Source organism: Calliopsis andreniformis, chromosome 3 (genome assembly GCF_051401765.1).
Source record: "Calliopsis andreniformis isolate RMS-2024a chromosome 3, iyCalAndr_principal, whole genome shotgun sequence".
NCBI lineage: Eukaryota > Metazoa > Arthropoda > Insecta > Hymenoptera > Andrenidae > Calliopsis > Calliopsis andreniformis.
Genome location: NC_135064.1, coordinates 17,601,291 through 17,618,969, shown reverse-complemented (window position 1 = coordinate 17,618,969; position 17,679 = coordinate 17,601,291). Strand labels below are relative to the sequence as shown.

At 34.5% G+C, this 17,679-nt stretch overlaps 2 protein-coding genes across 3 annotated transcripts; one reads left to right on the top strand and one right to left on the bottom strand.

Annotated features, from left to right (window-relative positions):
* The first annotated feature begins 1,078 nt into the window (after positions 1 to 1,078).
* Syt4 (Synaptotagmin 4) lies at positions 1,079 to 13,938 on the top strand. 2 transcript variants are annotated; one of them, XM_076375657.1, is made up of 6 exons: positions 1,079 to 1,522; positions 3,144 to 3,449; positions 4,698 to 5,068; positions 5,453 to 5,611; positions 6,057 to 6,374; positions 7,611 to 13,938. In XM_076375657.1, exons 1-6 carry the CDS (start codon positions 1,471 to 1,473, stop codon positions 7,728 to 7,730), a joined length of 1,326 nt encoding a protein of 441 aa, XP_076231772.1. In that variant the 5' UTR covers positions 1,079 to 1,470; the 3' UTR covers positions 7,731 to 13,938. The 2 variants fall into 2 exon arrangements, with proteins under 2 accessions (XP_076231772.1, XP_076231771.1); XM_076375656.1 differs by having other exon boundaries at positions 3,144 to 3,455.
* Positions 13,939 to 14,133: 195 nt separating this feature from the next.
* Positions 14,134 to 17,678, bottom strand: Dolk (Dolichol kinase). Its single transcript, XM_076375655.1, has 7 exons — positions 17,194 to 17,678; positions 16,443 to 16,696; positions 16,069 to 16,289; positions 15,810 to 15,998; positions 15,526 to 15,735; positions 15,118 to 15,445; positions 14,134 to 14,999 (listed from the first exon to the last, which is right to left on the bottom strand). Exons 1-7 carry the CDS (start codon positions 17,271 to 17,273, stop codon positions 14,866 to 14,868), a joined length of 1,416 nt encoding a protein of 471 aa, XP_076231770.1. The 5' UTR covers positions 17,274 to 17,678; the 3' UTR covers positions 14,134 to 14,865.
* Between the last annotated feature and the right edge of the window lies 1 nt (position 17,679).

The following is a 17,679-nucleotide window of genomic DNA, read 5'->3' as shown; positions in this document are numbered from 1 at the left end:
GTTAATAGAAACGTCAGTTTAACGTGAGGAATCCATTGCACCGTAGTCCACGCCCAAATATAAATATAGATGTGAATGGATCACCCCATTGCTCTCCATCAAAAATCAGTTTCCTCTCCAAACCAGGCGCAAATACTGCGTCATAAATAAATGTAACCCTTCTTAATGAAATATATCAACGAGGGGTAAAGTGGTTTATTTTTAGACACAGTAATGAATAAATATTTTTAGCGATAAACCTTTCAAGAATGATTAGTAACCAGTCAAAATATATCAACCAAGTAATTCTTGAAATTTTCAACAAAACTTCGATTCATCTTCCAATAAAGTCTTATTATTTATAGTAAGGTAAGGGTTTAAGACAATTGATTTACATATTAATTCTAACAATACTAGTCTTGTCAGTTTGAGAAACGTAATTTTGAGAAAATCTCATTTGACAGAGGCGGAATAAGAGAAGCCAGTTTCGTAACTAAAGATTAGGCAACACTAATTCACATGTACAGGCATAGTCTACAATAGGCCAGATATGTATCTGCTGGTATAATTCTGCTAAAATAGGATACTGTAGGTATATCTACGCACTATGGGAATTTATTATTCGCCTCATATAAGACTCGTAACTTGGGAAATCTTGTTAAGTTCCATAATATTCTACGAAGATATTCTTTTACTTATTACAAAATATAGAAAAATGTGTAATTTTGTGAAACCAAAATTTCAATTTTTGCTCTCTCTGTCTCCTTATTCTCACCATCTCCACCAGAATATTTTCAAGAATCTTTTAACAACCATAACTTCTAGTAAAAAACCATAATAAGTAAAACAAGAATCTATTTCCAAACACTCCAAAAAGAATTCTCCATAATCCACACAAAAATCAGAATAATTTCCATCAACGCTCCTCAATTTCCACTATTTCTCACAATTGATTGCCTCGAATCCGCTCTTCCCTCAGAAAATCGCATCAAAATTAAAAAGAACCCCCAAGGAAATCATCAAACTCATTATCCCCCATTCCCCACCCCCGTCCAGATGATGGAAGAAGGTGGCACATTATTTATACAAGGTTCCAATTTTGGCACCCGAGCCAACAGTTCGCCCGTGAAGCTGCCGAAACGTCGGGTCGATAGTGCATCGATTCCACCGGTGGATGCACCTTTCCCGAGTGCATCGTCACCTGCGCGAGATCCCCGATATCCGCGAGAACACCCCTTCGTCGTCCACCCCCGAGCAGCATTGTCTCTGGCCAGCGTCGCCGTCGTCGTCGTCGTCGTCGGCTCCTTTCGAGAGGCGTGTATTCCGCGCAAGCTCCGACCGTTACTATTGATCGAGCATTTCGCCCGATGGTCGCCTCAGAATACCACGAACGGTCCGCACACCGTAAATATTCGTTCAGTGCGCCGTGGCCGAGTGACTTACGCGGATAAAAGCGTCGAAAGAACGTAACGTGGATAAACGTGGCCGAACATGGTCGGAGGAGTGACGGAGGACGGACCACTTATTCGACCCGTCAATTCCGGTGAGTGGAGCCCCGTCATCGCGAAATCCGCCCCGTTTCTGCGTACCCCGAGCCTTGCGTGACTCGTGACCGCTACGTCGAACCTTCCCTCGACGATTCCAGGTCCTCGTTGTGCGTTCCACTTCGCGTCGTCGATCGTTTGTCGAAACGTCCCATGAAATCGAGCCCACCTTGGTGTCGTTCGGTGATCCTGATAGATGGTTGATGGAGGAAATCGTGACACCTTTACGTATACCTGCAGACAGCTGTTAACGTTGTGGTCTTGAGTCAGAACATCGCTCAGACCTGAGATTAGGGTTGTTTGTATTTAGGTCTGCTAGGTTCCTTGGTTTTGTAGTCCAGGCACCTTGTAGCAGCAAAATATGATGGTATGAGTATAGGGGACGAGGTGTCGATAGTGTAGAGGATGGGTCGTTCTATGGTTTCCGGACCATGTGCTGGTGCTAGATCTACGGGTCGTGACTCATCGAATTTTCGGGGATCGATGCATGTAGGTTCCAGGTGTCGGTATTGTATGACTTCCGTGGGCCAATGGAGATTTACTGGCCGCGATATTTATGGTGAAAGGGGTAGTTTCAGTAGAACTAATAGAAGTATCGTGGCTGTGATAATGGTAAACCTAGTTCAGCAGATGTACCTGTGGTTGGAGGGCGAAGCGATATACATAGGTCACATGGTTTCATCTTTGATGTACAGGAGAACCTCGATTAATCGGATCTTCATTATTCACGACTTATCCGACTTACGGATATTCAATAACAATAAGAGTATAGTAGGATATCGATTGAGACTTGAAGGATGATTTAATGGTAACCTGTCGGAAGTAATAAAAATAGCCATCAGAAGCGCGTTTCGTAGTTATATTTCATATTAATCCGGACAGTCATCGACGTTTGAACATCCTTCTGATTCTGTAGTATGAATTACAGTGTAGGTATAATATTCTCGTGCTTAATGGAAAACGTTAATTTAATACATAAATCCTATCCCCAAATATCAAATTCTAAATTATATTTATAGATTTCTTCAAAATAGGAATTTGAAAAAATAACTTACTTCAATTTTGTCCCACAACCATAGTTTTCTACAAGTTACTCCAATATATTCCCATCATTAACAATTCAAGAATTTGTAGAAACACAAAAATACAAATTATCGCAATGTCACTCGAAGTTTACCCCTTAGGAACCTTTCTCGCTATGACCACCTACAATTGACTCCTCTTCTCGAGCTACATGGACCGTTCTCAAAATCACACGATCGAAATTCCGACGAAGGTACCTCCCTACAGGAAAATACTGAGAAACCTAGAATATTAATAAACCACAGCAAACATATCTGGATGCCTTCCAGTAATGAGTAGAGCTTCGTATGAAACGCGTGTAGGTGTATATAATACTACGAGTCTTTTCATCGAGAGTGACGCAAGGATGGTAAACACGCAGTAGTATAGGGCATTGAGATGACAGCCTGTCACAAACGATAGTGTTCGAACGTTCGAACGCGTGCATATGGCATCTCGACGCGAGTGCAATAGGGGAGACAAATGGTTGTAGGGATGCCCGGCCCTGCCTGATAAGGATAAACAGCATATGACGAGGTGTACCGTGTTGTATTTCAGTGTCGACGACAACCGTCGTTGCGCTATGCATCGGCGCCGCTTTTCTACTTTGCGCCGTCGCGATGACCTGGTGGCTTTGCCGACGACGTCGCGAGCACACGAAACTTAACTCCGACAAGTCCTTGGCGTTCAGACCGCCCCACAGGAAGCCGACAGCGGTCAAGAGTCCTGGTAGCACCAGCCACTACCTGAAGAAGAGCCCCAGCCCGACGGGACCAGCCAAGAGTCCTCCTGGTTCTGGTGGACAGACGCCGAGCCCGACTGGATCTCAGCCCTCCAATTCGTCTCAGTCCAGGACACCTCAGGGTACAGGTAACAATGTTTATTTTAGCGGTGTAGTGTTTACCAGGATGCTACTTTGAGAAGGTAGATTGTATAAAATAGTTCGTATTAAAGAATAGTACCATCAGAGTGTCCTAGGATGTCGAGTGAAGCCTTTTGTGTTGTCGCTGTCGAAGAGGCATTTCTACTTGATGGTCAGGTTCATGGAAAATCAGTGATGCTGTAGAAAATAAATTAAAGAAGTCTGTGAAAAACAGGGGAGAATTGGTGATGTTATAAGTGTACTAAAATTTATCTTGTAGAATTGAAAGAGATACAAGGGAGTTAAGTGGTTTTACTTCTAAGAGATTCTAATTTTTAGTAATAAAATTGTATAGAAATTTTAAGGGCTATTCTGCAGGCAGAAATAAAACGAAAGTCAAGAATGACGAAGATGCGTTTGAGGCTTCGTCTCTGAGATATTAAATTACTGAAAAGACCTAACTTGGAACCTATTCTACTGGCTTTTTCATGTCTGATTTGGGATTTAGATATTCTACTGATTTCTCTGTGTCTGATTTGCGACTTATTTTACTGATTTCTCTATGTCTGGCTTGCGACTTATCCTACTGGTACCTTTAAGCCTTACCTAGCTACTGCAGGCCGATAGTAAAACAAACCTCAAGTCGGATACGAAGCTGTAAACGCAATTTCGTTACTTAAAATTTCTGACACCTGTTGTCAAATACCCTCTATGTGGAATGATAGCTACGTACTGCAGACTCACTAATTGTAAAACTTCTATTACTGAAAACTCTCAAAATATAATCAGACCTCGATGGTAGCAAATCAAGACTAGAGTACGTGCAAGTATCAAGACAACCAATATTTTCGGACTAAAATTTAAGGTTCTTTTTTGTTATCGTCTCTTACTATGTTTATACTAGTTGTTTCCCTATAGATAGCAGTATACCAGGTTCTCTGCCAATTGTCAAAGTTGCAAGTATTCAAGTCCTACACTCACAACAAATTTTAGGTAACACTGACACTGTTTCATACATTTAAAATAACATCAATTCTAGATTTTACTTATCTTGTTAATACCACAGATTTACTTCAGGGAATTTCTCAACTCATGTGACAATAGATGACAAGAAAACATATTCCTTCTTGTAATATTATAATGTTTCCATCATTTACCTTTTAATCTTTTTTTCACCAATACGGTAAGACTGAGGAAGTTCAGCATATGAATTTATAAGATAGCAACAATTAGTTGTTGATGAACCGTAGGTACACCAGCTCAGACTCCTTCTGGTGAGGTGGCCCTAAGTATCGAGAATGAACGCGACAAGGCAGAGATCGAGAATAATGAGAAAATGGAACGGGAGAAGAACCACACAGCAGAGAATAACAAGGATAATCTGGGCCAGCTTGTATTCAAATTACGATACATAAGCGAGCAGAATGCGCTCAGAGTGACCGTAGTGAACTGCAAAGGATTGCCAGCAAGAGAGCAGAATGCCACCAGTGATCCGTACGTTAAATTGAAGCTGTTGCCTGACAAACAGCATCAGGTGAAAACAAGGGTCCTCAGAAACACCAGGGATCCAGTCTACGACGAAGACTTCACGTTCTTTGGGATATCGAAAGACCAGCTCCAGGTACTCATAATTTTGTATATTCAAAATCAACTATCTATTTTTAATTTAAAAAAAACACAAACCTTGAAAATAAAACCTTCTTGATAATCTTATTTATAGAAAATTGATTTAGGTGCCTATAAGAAAATTTGATCTAATTCATTTCGTATATTATTCACAATTTTCTGTGACAATGTTGTCTTTGTTTACATGAACAGTAAAAAATACGTAGTTTACGACACTTTTCTATGTAATTTAATGTAACATCGAAAAGAATTCGATGACTGCGATTGTAAAGTCCGAGTTCAAATGAACTTTATCGTCTAGCGCTTTCAAAGTAGATCAATGTTACGCGCACATTAATGAAGTGATTCATAAAGCAAGCTTCTTCGTTATCGTCCACAGAAAATCAGCCTGCACTTCATAGTACTCAGCTTCGATAGATACTCTCGGGACGATATTATCGGTGAATTGACATGTGCACTGTCATCGGTACCCGGTTTGGAGAACGCTGATAACCAGGAGATATCATTGTGTCGAAAAATTTGCCCTAGAAGCCTAAAGGTAAGAAACTATTTAATCATTTCACTTCCTATTCTTTTTTTTAAATATGCATAATTGACTTCTGTTTCTTCATATTATTGTTATAAAAGAGAATCTTTGAAATTAGCTTAATAGTTTTTTCATTCCTACTTTGCTTTTCTGATCTAGATTCTCTAACATTTTGAAAATTGAAATATTTATAGCATTAGAGTACTCCACTTTTTTGTAAGTTGTAGATTTTTTTTTCAATTCTTTTCATTTAGTAAGCGTCTATATACTGTTTATTATTATAAAGTGTTTCTGGGCAAAATAGTGTACAAGAAAGTATAGGTTACGATTACTATTACTATCACTAGTAAGAATATTCAGCAAAATGGATTAAGTTTAAATTTCTCCTGAAACTTCTTCGTCTGGCGAATCCTAATAAGAGACTGAAAAAAGACACTACTCGTATTTCTTTTTACAGATTCAATCACAAGGCAGGGGCGAATTGTTGGTTTCCCTCTGCTGGCAACCAATCAACAGCCGACTGACAGTGGTTGTACTGAAGGCACAGAATTTGCCAAAGATGGACGTGACAGGCCTGGCTGATCCATACGTCAAGATCTACCTTTTGTACAACAACCAGCGCATCGCGAAGAGGAAGACGCGCGTTAAGAAACGCACCCTCAGCCCCGTATTCAACGAGTCCTTCACGTTCGACATTCCAAATGGCGCGGATGGTCTTAACAACATCAGCCTTGAGCTTATGCTGCTCGATTGGGATCGTGTTACAAGGAACGAGGTAAGTCGCTATAATTAATAGGAAAAATTCACTTCTCCTCTTTTTCCATTGATCCTGTGATTTATCTAATTAAATACTACGAATCTAGGGTAAGAGTGGCAATTATTGTGTGCAGACCCTATGATCTTCCTTCTTTTTTGTTGACTAAAAATATCTTTATCAACTGAAAATATACTTTAATTTTCAGTTTAATAGTGTTACAACTTGTTATATGATTATTACTATACTCTCGTCAATTTTCTTTATTTAAAGTGGCCCTCTTACTCTACGCAATTGTGAGTAAAGTTGATTCATACAACTGGGGATTAAGTTATAAAGAACTCCTAATGAAATAATTGATAAAAACTGTGATAAAGCCTAACAATAACTGACAGTCATCGTGTTAATTAAAATGAATAAAGTTTAGCTGCAATTCGTGATAAAACAAAATGATTTTTCGTATAAGATTGAACTCAAATTGTATAGTAACTTCTAGCACACTATTTTGCAATTTCATCATTCTGTGCAATACGCTAGCGTTAAGTTGCGTTTGTGGTAGTGTTGTTCAACAAGAACGTGTATGATTGATCGTGCCATTAAGCCTAGGGGTACGTATACAATGTATACACATTTATATTCTACAGTGTCGTATTATATAATTCTGGAAGTAGTCGTGGTATAGCGTGACATCAAAACTCGAACATCTACGTAGCGTGATTTTTCACAATTTTCTTAGGTAGCTCAATGCAGAACACGGTGAAACATAATTTAAGCGAGAAATCAATCCGAGAATTTTTCAGGACGCTAGAACCCTCCATGCTGAAACCGAATATAAAATGTTCTGTGTAATTGGAAGAAACTTTATCTTAAAAACGCTACTTACAATTAATTTCAAATATAAACTTAATACCAGTTAAAGTGCCTTATGAATTTCTATACACAATAGTGATTTGAATTTAATATGAATTATAAGCTTTGCTTATTATATAAGTACGATTTTTCTATAGGAATGTTTAGCTAAAAGAACTAAAAAATAGACGTGGAAAATGCTTTTTTAAATTAAACATACATACTTCTTAAATTAACATTGAAGTAAGACATCTCTTTTCACGAATTCTGTTAACCAATTAAATCTCAACCTAAATATACCTAATATACAGTTCTAAAAAACCTGTGTACGAAAGAGAAGCTCGATCTAAATTCCTTTTCCATTTAAAACGCATCAGACAGCTTCTAACACAGTGGCACGTATTTTAGGTAATCGGGCGGCTCGAATTCGGCGGGCCAAAATGTCAGGAATCAGCTCTGAATCATTGGAGAGAAGTTTGCAGCTCGCCGCAGAGGCAGATCGCTGATTGGCACAAATTAAGGGAGTAACTCTAGTTATCTCCCAGCCCTATCGACTTTCCTGGAATCTCCGTCTCCAACTATCCGAAAGCCCCATATCCTTCTCCAATGTGAAACCACCGATCCAACCCCTTGAAACCCTATGATGAAGTAGGGTATCTGTTTTGTAAACCTAATACTCGATGTATATTAGGCTTGAAGCGAGTGGCGGCACGTCCACCTGCGATCGATGCAACTGCGGATGCACCGCGTGAAATGTCTAACAATTGCGTGTCGACCTGAACCGCACGTGAGTAAACTGATTTTGATCGCTCGATAATGGCTGAACACTGTAGACATCGATTCAATGAAGAAATACGCGTGTCACATGGTGATATCGCAATCGACAGTGTTTCCCGTGTTTGTTGTTTCGTTAACTTCGAAAGTCGACCAGGGAAATCTATCACTTTCATGATTACGAGAATTATTCAGTTTGGAAGAAAACTTTACCGAAAAAGTGGCAACTTTCGAATCATCTTCGTATAGTTTACTATTACCTGAATACAATTTATTTCGAGTTCGAGAAAAAATAATGTTGAATTGTCGACTGGGTTGGATTAAGCTTTTGTGTGGCCCGGGGCTGGGCAATAATTGATGACACTATGTGAAGAAAAGGGAGAAGGGGAAGTCTGATAAATATACTAGAATATTTCCTACTTTTTGAGAGGATTTTATAAAGGATAACTGTTTTCAATCCTTGGTCCAAAGTAAACTGAATTTTGTAAAGAAGGTTTTCAATTAAATGCGACTTTTGAGAAAAGACATTAATACATCGAAAATCAGTTTTTTCTTAAGTATTTGCAGAAATTTGTTTTAGTATATGAACAAATGAGGCCTCTTAGGGGGCGATTATCAGAGAAACTAGATAAATTAATTAACATTCTAATGAAACGTTGAATGACCGCTGAGTACTTAAAAAAATGGATATGATTATTAAAAAGAACTTGCTGAATGGATGTACCTAAGCAAATTTGTTTATTTTGTTTCTAATTGTAAATGAAAGGCAAAGTGCTTGCTAACCACCGATAAATGCTTCCATCCGATTGCAGGCGATCGCAGGTGAAACACACTACAAAATGCTTTACGATATAAATATAGTTGTTAAGATCTCCGACCAGATTGCAAAGAGAAGAAGAAACCGAAACAGTTAACTACGAAAAATCGAACACCAGCTGATTGTTGGAAACTATTATCGCAAGCGCAGGGTCGTGTTTTAATGAAGCTATTAAACTTCCAAGGTGGAGTTTCGTTATCGGTAATACATTGAAATACGTATTCGTCCATGCTTAAATCGAGTAGATTTGAAAAGTTTTGTCGAAAAATTATAATCTAGAAATGCAAATGAATGACCACAAGACATTAAGAAATCAGATAAAAGTGTTAATTACTTCTAACATTTCATTTATCTATTAACGAAAATTCAGAAATTAAAAACACACGACATTTTATTGGTAAGTAACAAATAATTCCATGCCAAGAGGATTACTAATCCTTAATTTCAATAAATTATATTTTATAAATGCGTTACAATTATTAAGTTCGTTGCACGACCCTGTCCTGTCATAAAGACCATCGTTAAAGTTAATGTGAATTAATCGTAATGAATATTTAGAGACAAGCGATGCTCTCGCAACTGTGTTTAATTTGTTCGTTAAGTGAATGCAAGGATTTCTCCAAGATTTTTTGCAGAACAAACTGTTACAATCGGGAACAATCTTTTAATGTAATTTCTATTCTAATTTCAATTTCTGAAAGAAATGTAAAAAAATTAGAGAGAAAATTCAAATTCAAATTCAACTTCTTTATCCCAACCCAGTTACCTGTTTAATATTCACTGTTCAAAGTAACCTTAGGAAGATAGCACAGCTTCAACGCATCAAATAAAAACGTTCTGTAAAATCTTTTGGAGTAATCTTGTAAACTGTACGCAAAGGTCCACAAGACGTGGAGACGATCCTGGAAAAGTCGTGAACATAGATCAAGCTTAAAAACAATATTACGATTAATCGTTCCTGTTCCAAAATTAACTATTAACACTATCTCCACGTCGACTGGCCGAAGGGTGACTCGACGATTATTAATCAGGAAAGTTGTGATTGTTGCTAATCAGCCAAAATTTTCGATTCAGCATCGACTTTCCCATCACGATTGAAAACTCAACAAATGCTTTATCCTCTAAGAATTTTCGAGAAAATTCTCAGACTGTCTTCAATAGAAAACGCTGCAATGGATGAAAGCATAACATTGCTCTAAACATTGTAGTGCATTCAATTACACGCGTTAATGTATCATTCTTAGCAAATGTTTTCCTTTAGAGGGATAGTCGTGTTTCTTTTTTCGTAACAAAAAAAATATTTTATTTATATAACCGTGGAATGGGGTCGAAGAATTGTAACGTTGTTTTCAAGTGCCAATGGGAACCGCTTCGCGATTGTAAATATGTAATTTACGTTTGAATAGAAAGAAAATATGAAGCCCTTGTTTAGTTGCGAACCCCTCGTGGTTTCAATTGCTATCAATGGTGGAATTAGAGTGTACGATTATGTGGTCTGTGCTAAGATTTCCGCAACACGAACAAGATATTAGGATACGCGAAAAAAAAAAAAAAGAAAGCATGATATCTTTATTGGTACGTTTCGAACAGCAGTCGAGTGATCGCGAAACACTGCTTTGTGCGTTTTAAATATTGTTGACCCTGATTTATACGATTAAATTGTATTAGTTATGTTTGGAAAGCGCAAACGAACGATTCTGTGAAAAGTTTGCCGCCGAGCAACGTGTCAATATGTCTATTGTTATTAATGGAGCATCGTAAATACTTATCAGATTATTGTTGTATTTATCGGTTATTTGGTAAATCTAGATACATATATAAATATGTAATTAACCAATGATTCTAAATAGGTGGAAAGTTAATAGTTTTCTATCTGTTTTGCTAAAGAGTTAATCGATATATCGCGTTCGAACTACTGTCGACCGTAAATACACATTTAATTGCGTAAGAGAAGTTGTTTTATGTTTTAAAGGCCCCGTTCGCGTGCGCCATAAAACACTGCGATACCTAAAGAACATCGATTAAGTTATCTTAAGCTCGAATTCACCAAAGTTTTAATGTTACTTTAAACTTGAGACATCAGCTTCACAAATTTGAAATACTGTTCCAGGCTGATAAGAAGTCTCCTAGGACCAATAGATCTGGATTGCAGCTAGAGGACTTCTTGTCGAACGAGGGGTATGCGTATAAAGTAACTTTAAAATATTTCGTGTAATCAACCATCGCTAATTACTGAATACTTGCTGCATTCAGACCTTTCTTTTCCGAGTGTCTATCTACATGGTGATAATTTCACCATAAGAGCAACAGAAATGTTCCTAAAAAAAGAGAACAAGTGTAAGTCGGTCGAACCTTTTTAATGTACTTATCGAACGTAGAATTTTCTGGCTATTTGAATAGTTTCATTCAAGGGATAAAATATTTAAAAATATTGCTCGAGAGGTAAATTTAGAATACTATAAATCTGATCTGGATTCGAGTTAAACCTGTGAAGGGTCTTCGGGAAAAAGGAGGAATGTCAAATTTTAGCATTTCCCAAGAGACAAAAATTTACTTTTTAATATCCAGGCGTCATCTCTTGATCTTCCTTATTTCTTCGTTGTTATAAAGAGCCTGTACAAGAACACCAAAAAATGTGAAACTCAAAATTCATTAAAACTGATATTCACCCTTTTCCCGTGAACCCTCCATACATGAAAATCAATAACATAGTAGTATATTTACTTAAATATGGAATAACTTTATTTAAAAAAGTTAGAACAGTGTTTCAGTTTGTAATTGGATGAATTAAAAAGAAATTCAAATAAACAACTTTACATCGCAGCTATACTTAATAAGGAATAGAATTAAATTGAAGTGGAACACGGCTGGCTTCTTTTACCCGCGGAAGAAAGCGCCTGACAGATGAGATATTCATTGACATGTGAGAAGTTAATAACCGGTAAAATCCATAAAGCGATTGCTTATTTTTTTATCGCAACTTTCCGCTCCGTCGTCCTTCCTTTGCGAAACACGAACGAAGGGGTAATGTTAGAAGGAACTGTTTAAAGGGCGAACGAGGGAAGGCCGAATCTTTGTAAAAACGAAGAAGCAACGACGAAAGTGGTACGAATCGACATCGTGAAACGAAAGTAATGACAAACACGTCGCAATATATCACACAAAGACTAAAGAAATACACTGAGTACATAAATTTACATACTTAAGTATAATAGGGGAAAGAAACAGAAAAAGAAAGAGAAAAGCAAGTAATCTGTATGGGTAGCGCACGATGGCGCAAGAGAAAAGAGAAACGATATTACAAGATCGAAAGTTTCAGGATATTTATTTAATTACTATACAATTACAGACACAACTATATAAGAAATGACTATAATAAGTAGCACGTAGCAAGATATCACGTAAATATCGTCTGTCGTTCTCTTTGAGCTCCGTGATGATCATTCGACGATTTTCGAATTAACATATGGCAACTCGTGAACGCAAAAGGAGCTTCTCGGGATCGACAGATGTGTTGTAACATATTGAACGTCGATATGGAATGCTGGAAAATCACCGCTCTTATCACACTTCGTTCCCCTTTCACTTTTCACAAACGTTCATGAACGCATTTCTTCTCTTTTCTTTTTTTGCAACAACGACAATTGTTTGTATAAATATTGATAATGTACTTCGTACTCTTTTGCGGAATATAGGGAAAAAGCCAACTTCATTTTTGTTGAATTTTAACTCCTTCCCACTAAAAAATGATTGATAATAATTTTATAAAATTACATGCAGTCATAGTTCTTTTAATTTTATTTAATATATATTCAATACAATATTGAATATAGACACTTTTTTTAATATAGACACAATCTCGAAATTTACATGATCAAATGGTAAAAGCAGAAAGAATTCGATGAACTCAATTCAATATTAAAACTGTTTCAATGTTAAAAATGTTTAGAGGAATAAAAACTCGATACAGAATTAGAAGAAATTCAGTATTTGAATTCCCCCACATAAGAGAATTAGTTTCATGCAATTTATAAATATACATAAATCGCATAAGTAGCACGAACATTTTAATTTACCACCTATTTGTTTGCATTACGTAATAATACCCACGTATAATTACAAATTATAAAAATATATATCAAAGGGATTAAATAAATAACTAATGACACTCGTGTATCAATACTTTGAAGTAACTTGTTATTTCTATATTACACGTCATGTTGTGAAACTAAATTAAACAGTTCTTAGGCTACATGAACAAAACAGCAGTAAAAATGTTTTCTATTTATTTTCTTACGTTTCTTTTTTGAATCATTTCTCTCATGATCTCATTTCTCTTTTACCCCTTTCTCCACACTTTTATAAATCGACCGCGCAAACTTTCCAGAATCGACTATGATAAGTTTGCATGGGCGACATATAGGTAGAAAAATTTCATTGACAATTATGTAAAATGTATTTTTTTAAATAAGAATGCCTAACAGTACCTTTAATAGCTAAGAGTAATATTACATATATAAAAAAATATATAAGCGTATAAATATCGAACATCTTAAACAGCTATCACGTAAATATTAATTATCTGAAGGAATCATCAGAAGACCAATATAAGAAAATTATTCGCGAAGAAAAATAGTGCCAATAATACTTTCAACATTTCCTCATATACATATATTATTTAAAACATTAATTAGATTTAATTAATAAATATTAATTAATTATATATTATTATAATTATAGTAATCTATTATAATTGTTTTAATATAATATGTTGGATTATTTTATATATGTATATTTATCTAAAACGCACACTCATACTAAAATAACTTAATATTATGTGCAGTTTTTTAATTATTCTCATTAATATGAAAATAAAATATAGTATATAACGGAACGAATACAATACAAAATTTACATTTTAGTACGTAAAAAATATGTACTGATATTTTTCTTCGCGATAATACAATACTGCAAAAATATACTTAACACAATCTTGGTAACTAAACCTAATTAGCCAGAAGTCGGTGTTTTTCACGCATTCCACAATATCATGTACGCGTATGAGCACGGCATATGATGACATGCTGTGTACGGTCAGATTTTGAGGCTGTGTGGTCAATAAAATATTGGAATGAAATTACTTGATTGATCGACTTTTTCCTTAATATCACCCTTTTCATCCGTAATTAATTGATTCAGTTTAACATCTATTAAGAAAGAAACTATAATAAATATATTTAATAGTAAGAAGCACATTCCAAAAGTGAAGTCTATGTTAGAGGATGGTTTTATCCGTTTTTTTAAGTGATTAATAAGAATAAATTCGTACGCGTATGTATATGCAATTATAAAAATATTTTATTAATAAAGGTAAATTTCGTGTACAAATTTCATTCGGGCGGAATACAAAAATGCGTTCATAGGAATGAGTACATTATATGTTACAGAATATTAAGTCCATTAATTAGCGTAATATTATAGGCACACATTCGTCTTGGCTACAAAAGTTAAAAAGAAACAAAGATGGTAAAAAGGTAGACAAATATATAAAAAGCTATCGATTAACGTTGCGTTTTCCTCACAACTCTTTATCAGATAGACGCACTTAACTTATACGGATACGTTTTGTGCGATATTTGAGACTTTACGTAACAGAAGTCATTACATTCGACATTCACTTATATGACTTTTACTTTTTGTTAAAAACATAAAATGGAAAATAAAATTTTCAAATATATGCATACATCCTTAAATAATATAAGATATCAAGCTGTACAATAACGAGACTGCAACAATTACCAATAAATTACTGACTAGTAACTCTACTTTTAAATATTTATAAGGGAAAAAGTGAATGCAATATAACAATTTAGAAGAACGTTCTATGTACAATAGAGAAAATATATGCATTTTTTAAATACAAAGGGGAAACGATGATGTAAATTAATAAAGTAAGCACTATGCTTTTGGTCCAATGTTGTATCAAACAACCGAAATTTTGATGCATTTCAGTCACATATAAAAGAGTTACCATACTATTATTTGTTTGTGCACATTTGTACTTTTACATGCCTAAACACTTAGGCACACATACATTAACAATGGTAATGCTAAATTGTCAACTTGGTCTGTTTGTGCTTCAACAAAAGACAGAGCAACACTCAATAATAAACTTCTTAAGAATAACCAACCACTACTTATAAAACCTGTTAAAACATAAGTTATCTTTATCAGTCATGATATAAATCAATAAAAAATGGTTATTATTATTTTCATTTCTCCAGTATTATAGAAAATAGAAAAGGATCAATAGTTAATACATACCTATAAATGCTAAACCACATATTAACACAATTTGGCTAAGAATGCAAGCAACTGTTCCTTCAAGAGATTTAGTGGAATTGGTCCATTTATGAGAACCCCATTTGCTACCAACAACACTAGCAGCGGTATCACCTATTCCAACTGTTAATATACCACTAAGAAAAGTTAATAATGGAAGATTATTAGTTGGCATCCAAAGAGGAAAAGACAAGCCACAAACTAAATATAGTGGTGTCAAAGAAATCAAGTTATCCTTTTCATCGACAAAAATAAAAAATCCTTGCTGCAATGCCTCCCCAAAAGGTGGTAGTCTTAGATACCTTATTAGCTAAAAGTAATTATGATAATATAAGAGCTTTGCAAACTTGATAATCCACAAGAAAATTTACATTAAGTTAATATATGTACCTCTAAGAATACAAATAGCCCCATTATCATGCCACTGGCAAGATATAGTAACGTTCGTTCATACAATAAACCAGGTACGTAAACAAGTACAGCTAATATATGAAGTATTTTTCTAGTTGAAGTTGTTGCTTTATAATTTAATAATATTTGATACACGACAACAGTGACACCTAATGATAAACAAATAGCCCAATATCCAAACAAGATAGTCTGAAATATTAGAAATGATTAGAAATAATTTTATCTTACCACGTAAACATACGTGAATCATTGATCAAATGTACCTTACTAGCTTTATTGAAAATAAAGTAAAGCATCCATATTAGTGGATTTTGGTCCAATATGACGTACAATAATGGCAAGAATATAAGGAATAATAGAGTAGTCATCATAATATAAAAATTTATAGTTGAACGAAATATTGGAAAATAGCCACATATTAAACACAGTGACATAACATACAATATTGCAATCTAAAATCATTCATTATTAAGTTATCAATCATACTCAAATATCATTTTTAAAAAATTCTCTTTGAAATACCTGCAACAATACTGTAGCAATGTCATCATTATGAATTGGTGGTAAATGATATCGTAATGGTAAGTTTGTTACTACAGACATTAGAAACAAGATGCAGCCATGCATCACTGTTGTTACTTCTCCAATTGTAAAGCATTGGGGAAAAGTAGACATCAATTGGACAGTGCCCCATGTACCTAGACTTCCCACACTTAAGCCCCATGTCACACTCACTAGTAGTCCTGTTCTTATTTAGTAATAAACAAACAAATTTAATTGAGATATCATATATGAAATATATATGGAAATATATATTATTGTAACATAAATATACTTTTATTCATATTTTGTTATTCACAGATAAGTTATATTCATGAACCGATAAATTAATATACCTTTATTTGCAATAAGAAGATATAGCATAGATGTTACTATAGCTGGTAAAAAATATATAACTTGGAAATCTTTGATTGCAATCTTTTCTGTTGATAGTCTCCAATATAAACAAGCACAGCAAATGAGAAGACCAATACCAGTAACGCCTACTATGAGGCAAATTTCAGAATAACTGGTATCTTCTTTTAATATTGTTAATACTGCACTTAAACCTACTAAAGTTCCAAGCCATAATCCACTGCTGGCTTTTATCCTAAAAGTACATGATCAAATTTTCAACATGTATTTTACCATTTAATTATCGGATATAACAATTTTAAGTAAGAATAAAATAACATAGAAATAATGTGTAAATGCATACAAATTATTATTTAGAAATGTTTATATAAAACGTGTCAAATAGTATCAAGATACTTCATAAAAATATTTTCTATTTTAAAAAATGAAATTAAAACATAATAAATTTATTACGTTAAAAAAATGATTCAGTATATTATACATATTTTTTAACATAAAATCATATTCAATTTGCGATACTTTTAAAAGGATTGAACATTTCAAAATAATGAATATTGGAAGTATTTGAAAAACGAACTTTATTTTTTCGTAAATTACAGAATTGTTAAAGATTTCATATAAAAATGTTATTATATAAAATGCAATTACATATGTTAAAGGAAACCGTTCATAATATATTTGGAGGTTAAGTCACGTCGTCCTTTACATTCGTATAATTAAGAGTCAACGTACCGATGTTCTATGCCATTATTTTTCAAATTTTTTAATATCTTTTCTTCGAGATTCTCGTACTTTGTTAATAAAGATTCCATTTTTGACACAGTATAAATTAAATAAACGTTTTTACACCATCAGTAACCACACCCACACACTCTTACATGGAAAATGTACAATATGTAGTTACTGGAAAGGTCAGACTTTTTCCGTCATATCTTTCGTTCTTGCGCACATGTTGAATACGTAATAAATGGATGACGAAATAGATTAAAGTACAATCCAAACGTATTTTTTAAGGCATGTTTGGCTGTGTATGAACAATTTTTAGTATTTTTTATGTTTCTTTATTTTATAATCCCTATCATGTATTAAAAACTTTACAAGTCAATTTTGTTTGATGTGTATTTTTCTCAGTTATGCATTTCAAAATATTATTATCATTTATAAAAAAATATAAGTTTTAGTATTTATATTTCAGTAAAATAAAACTTTTAATACTGC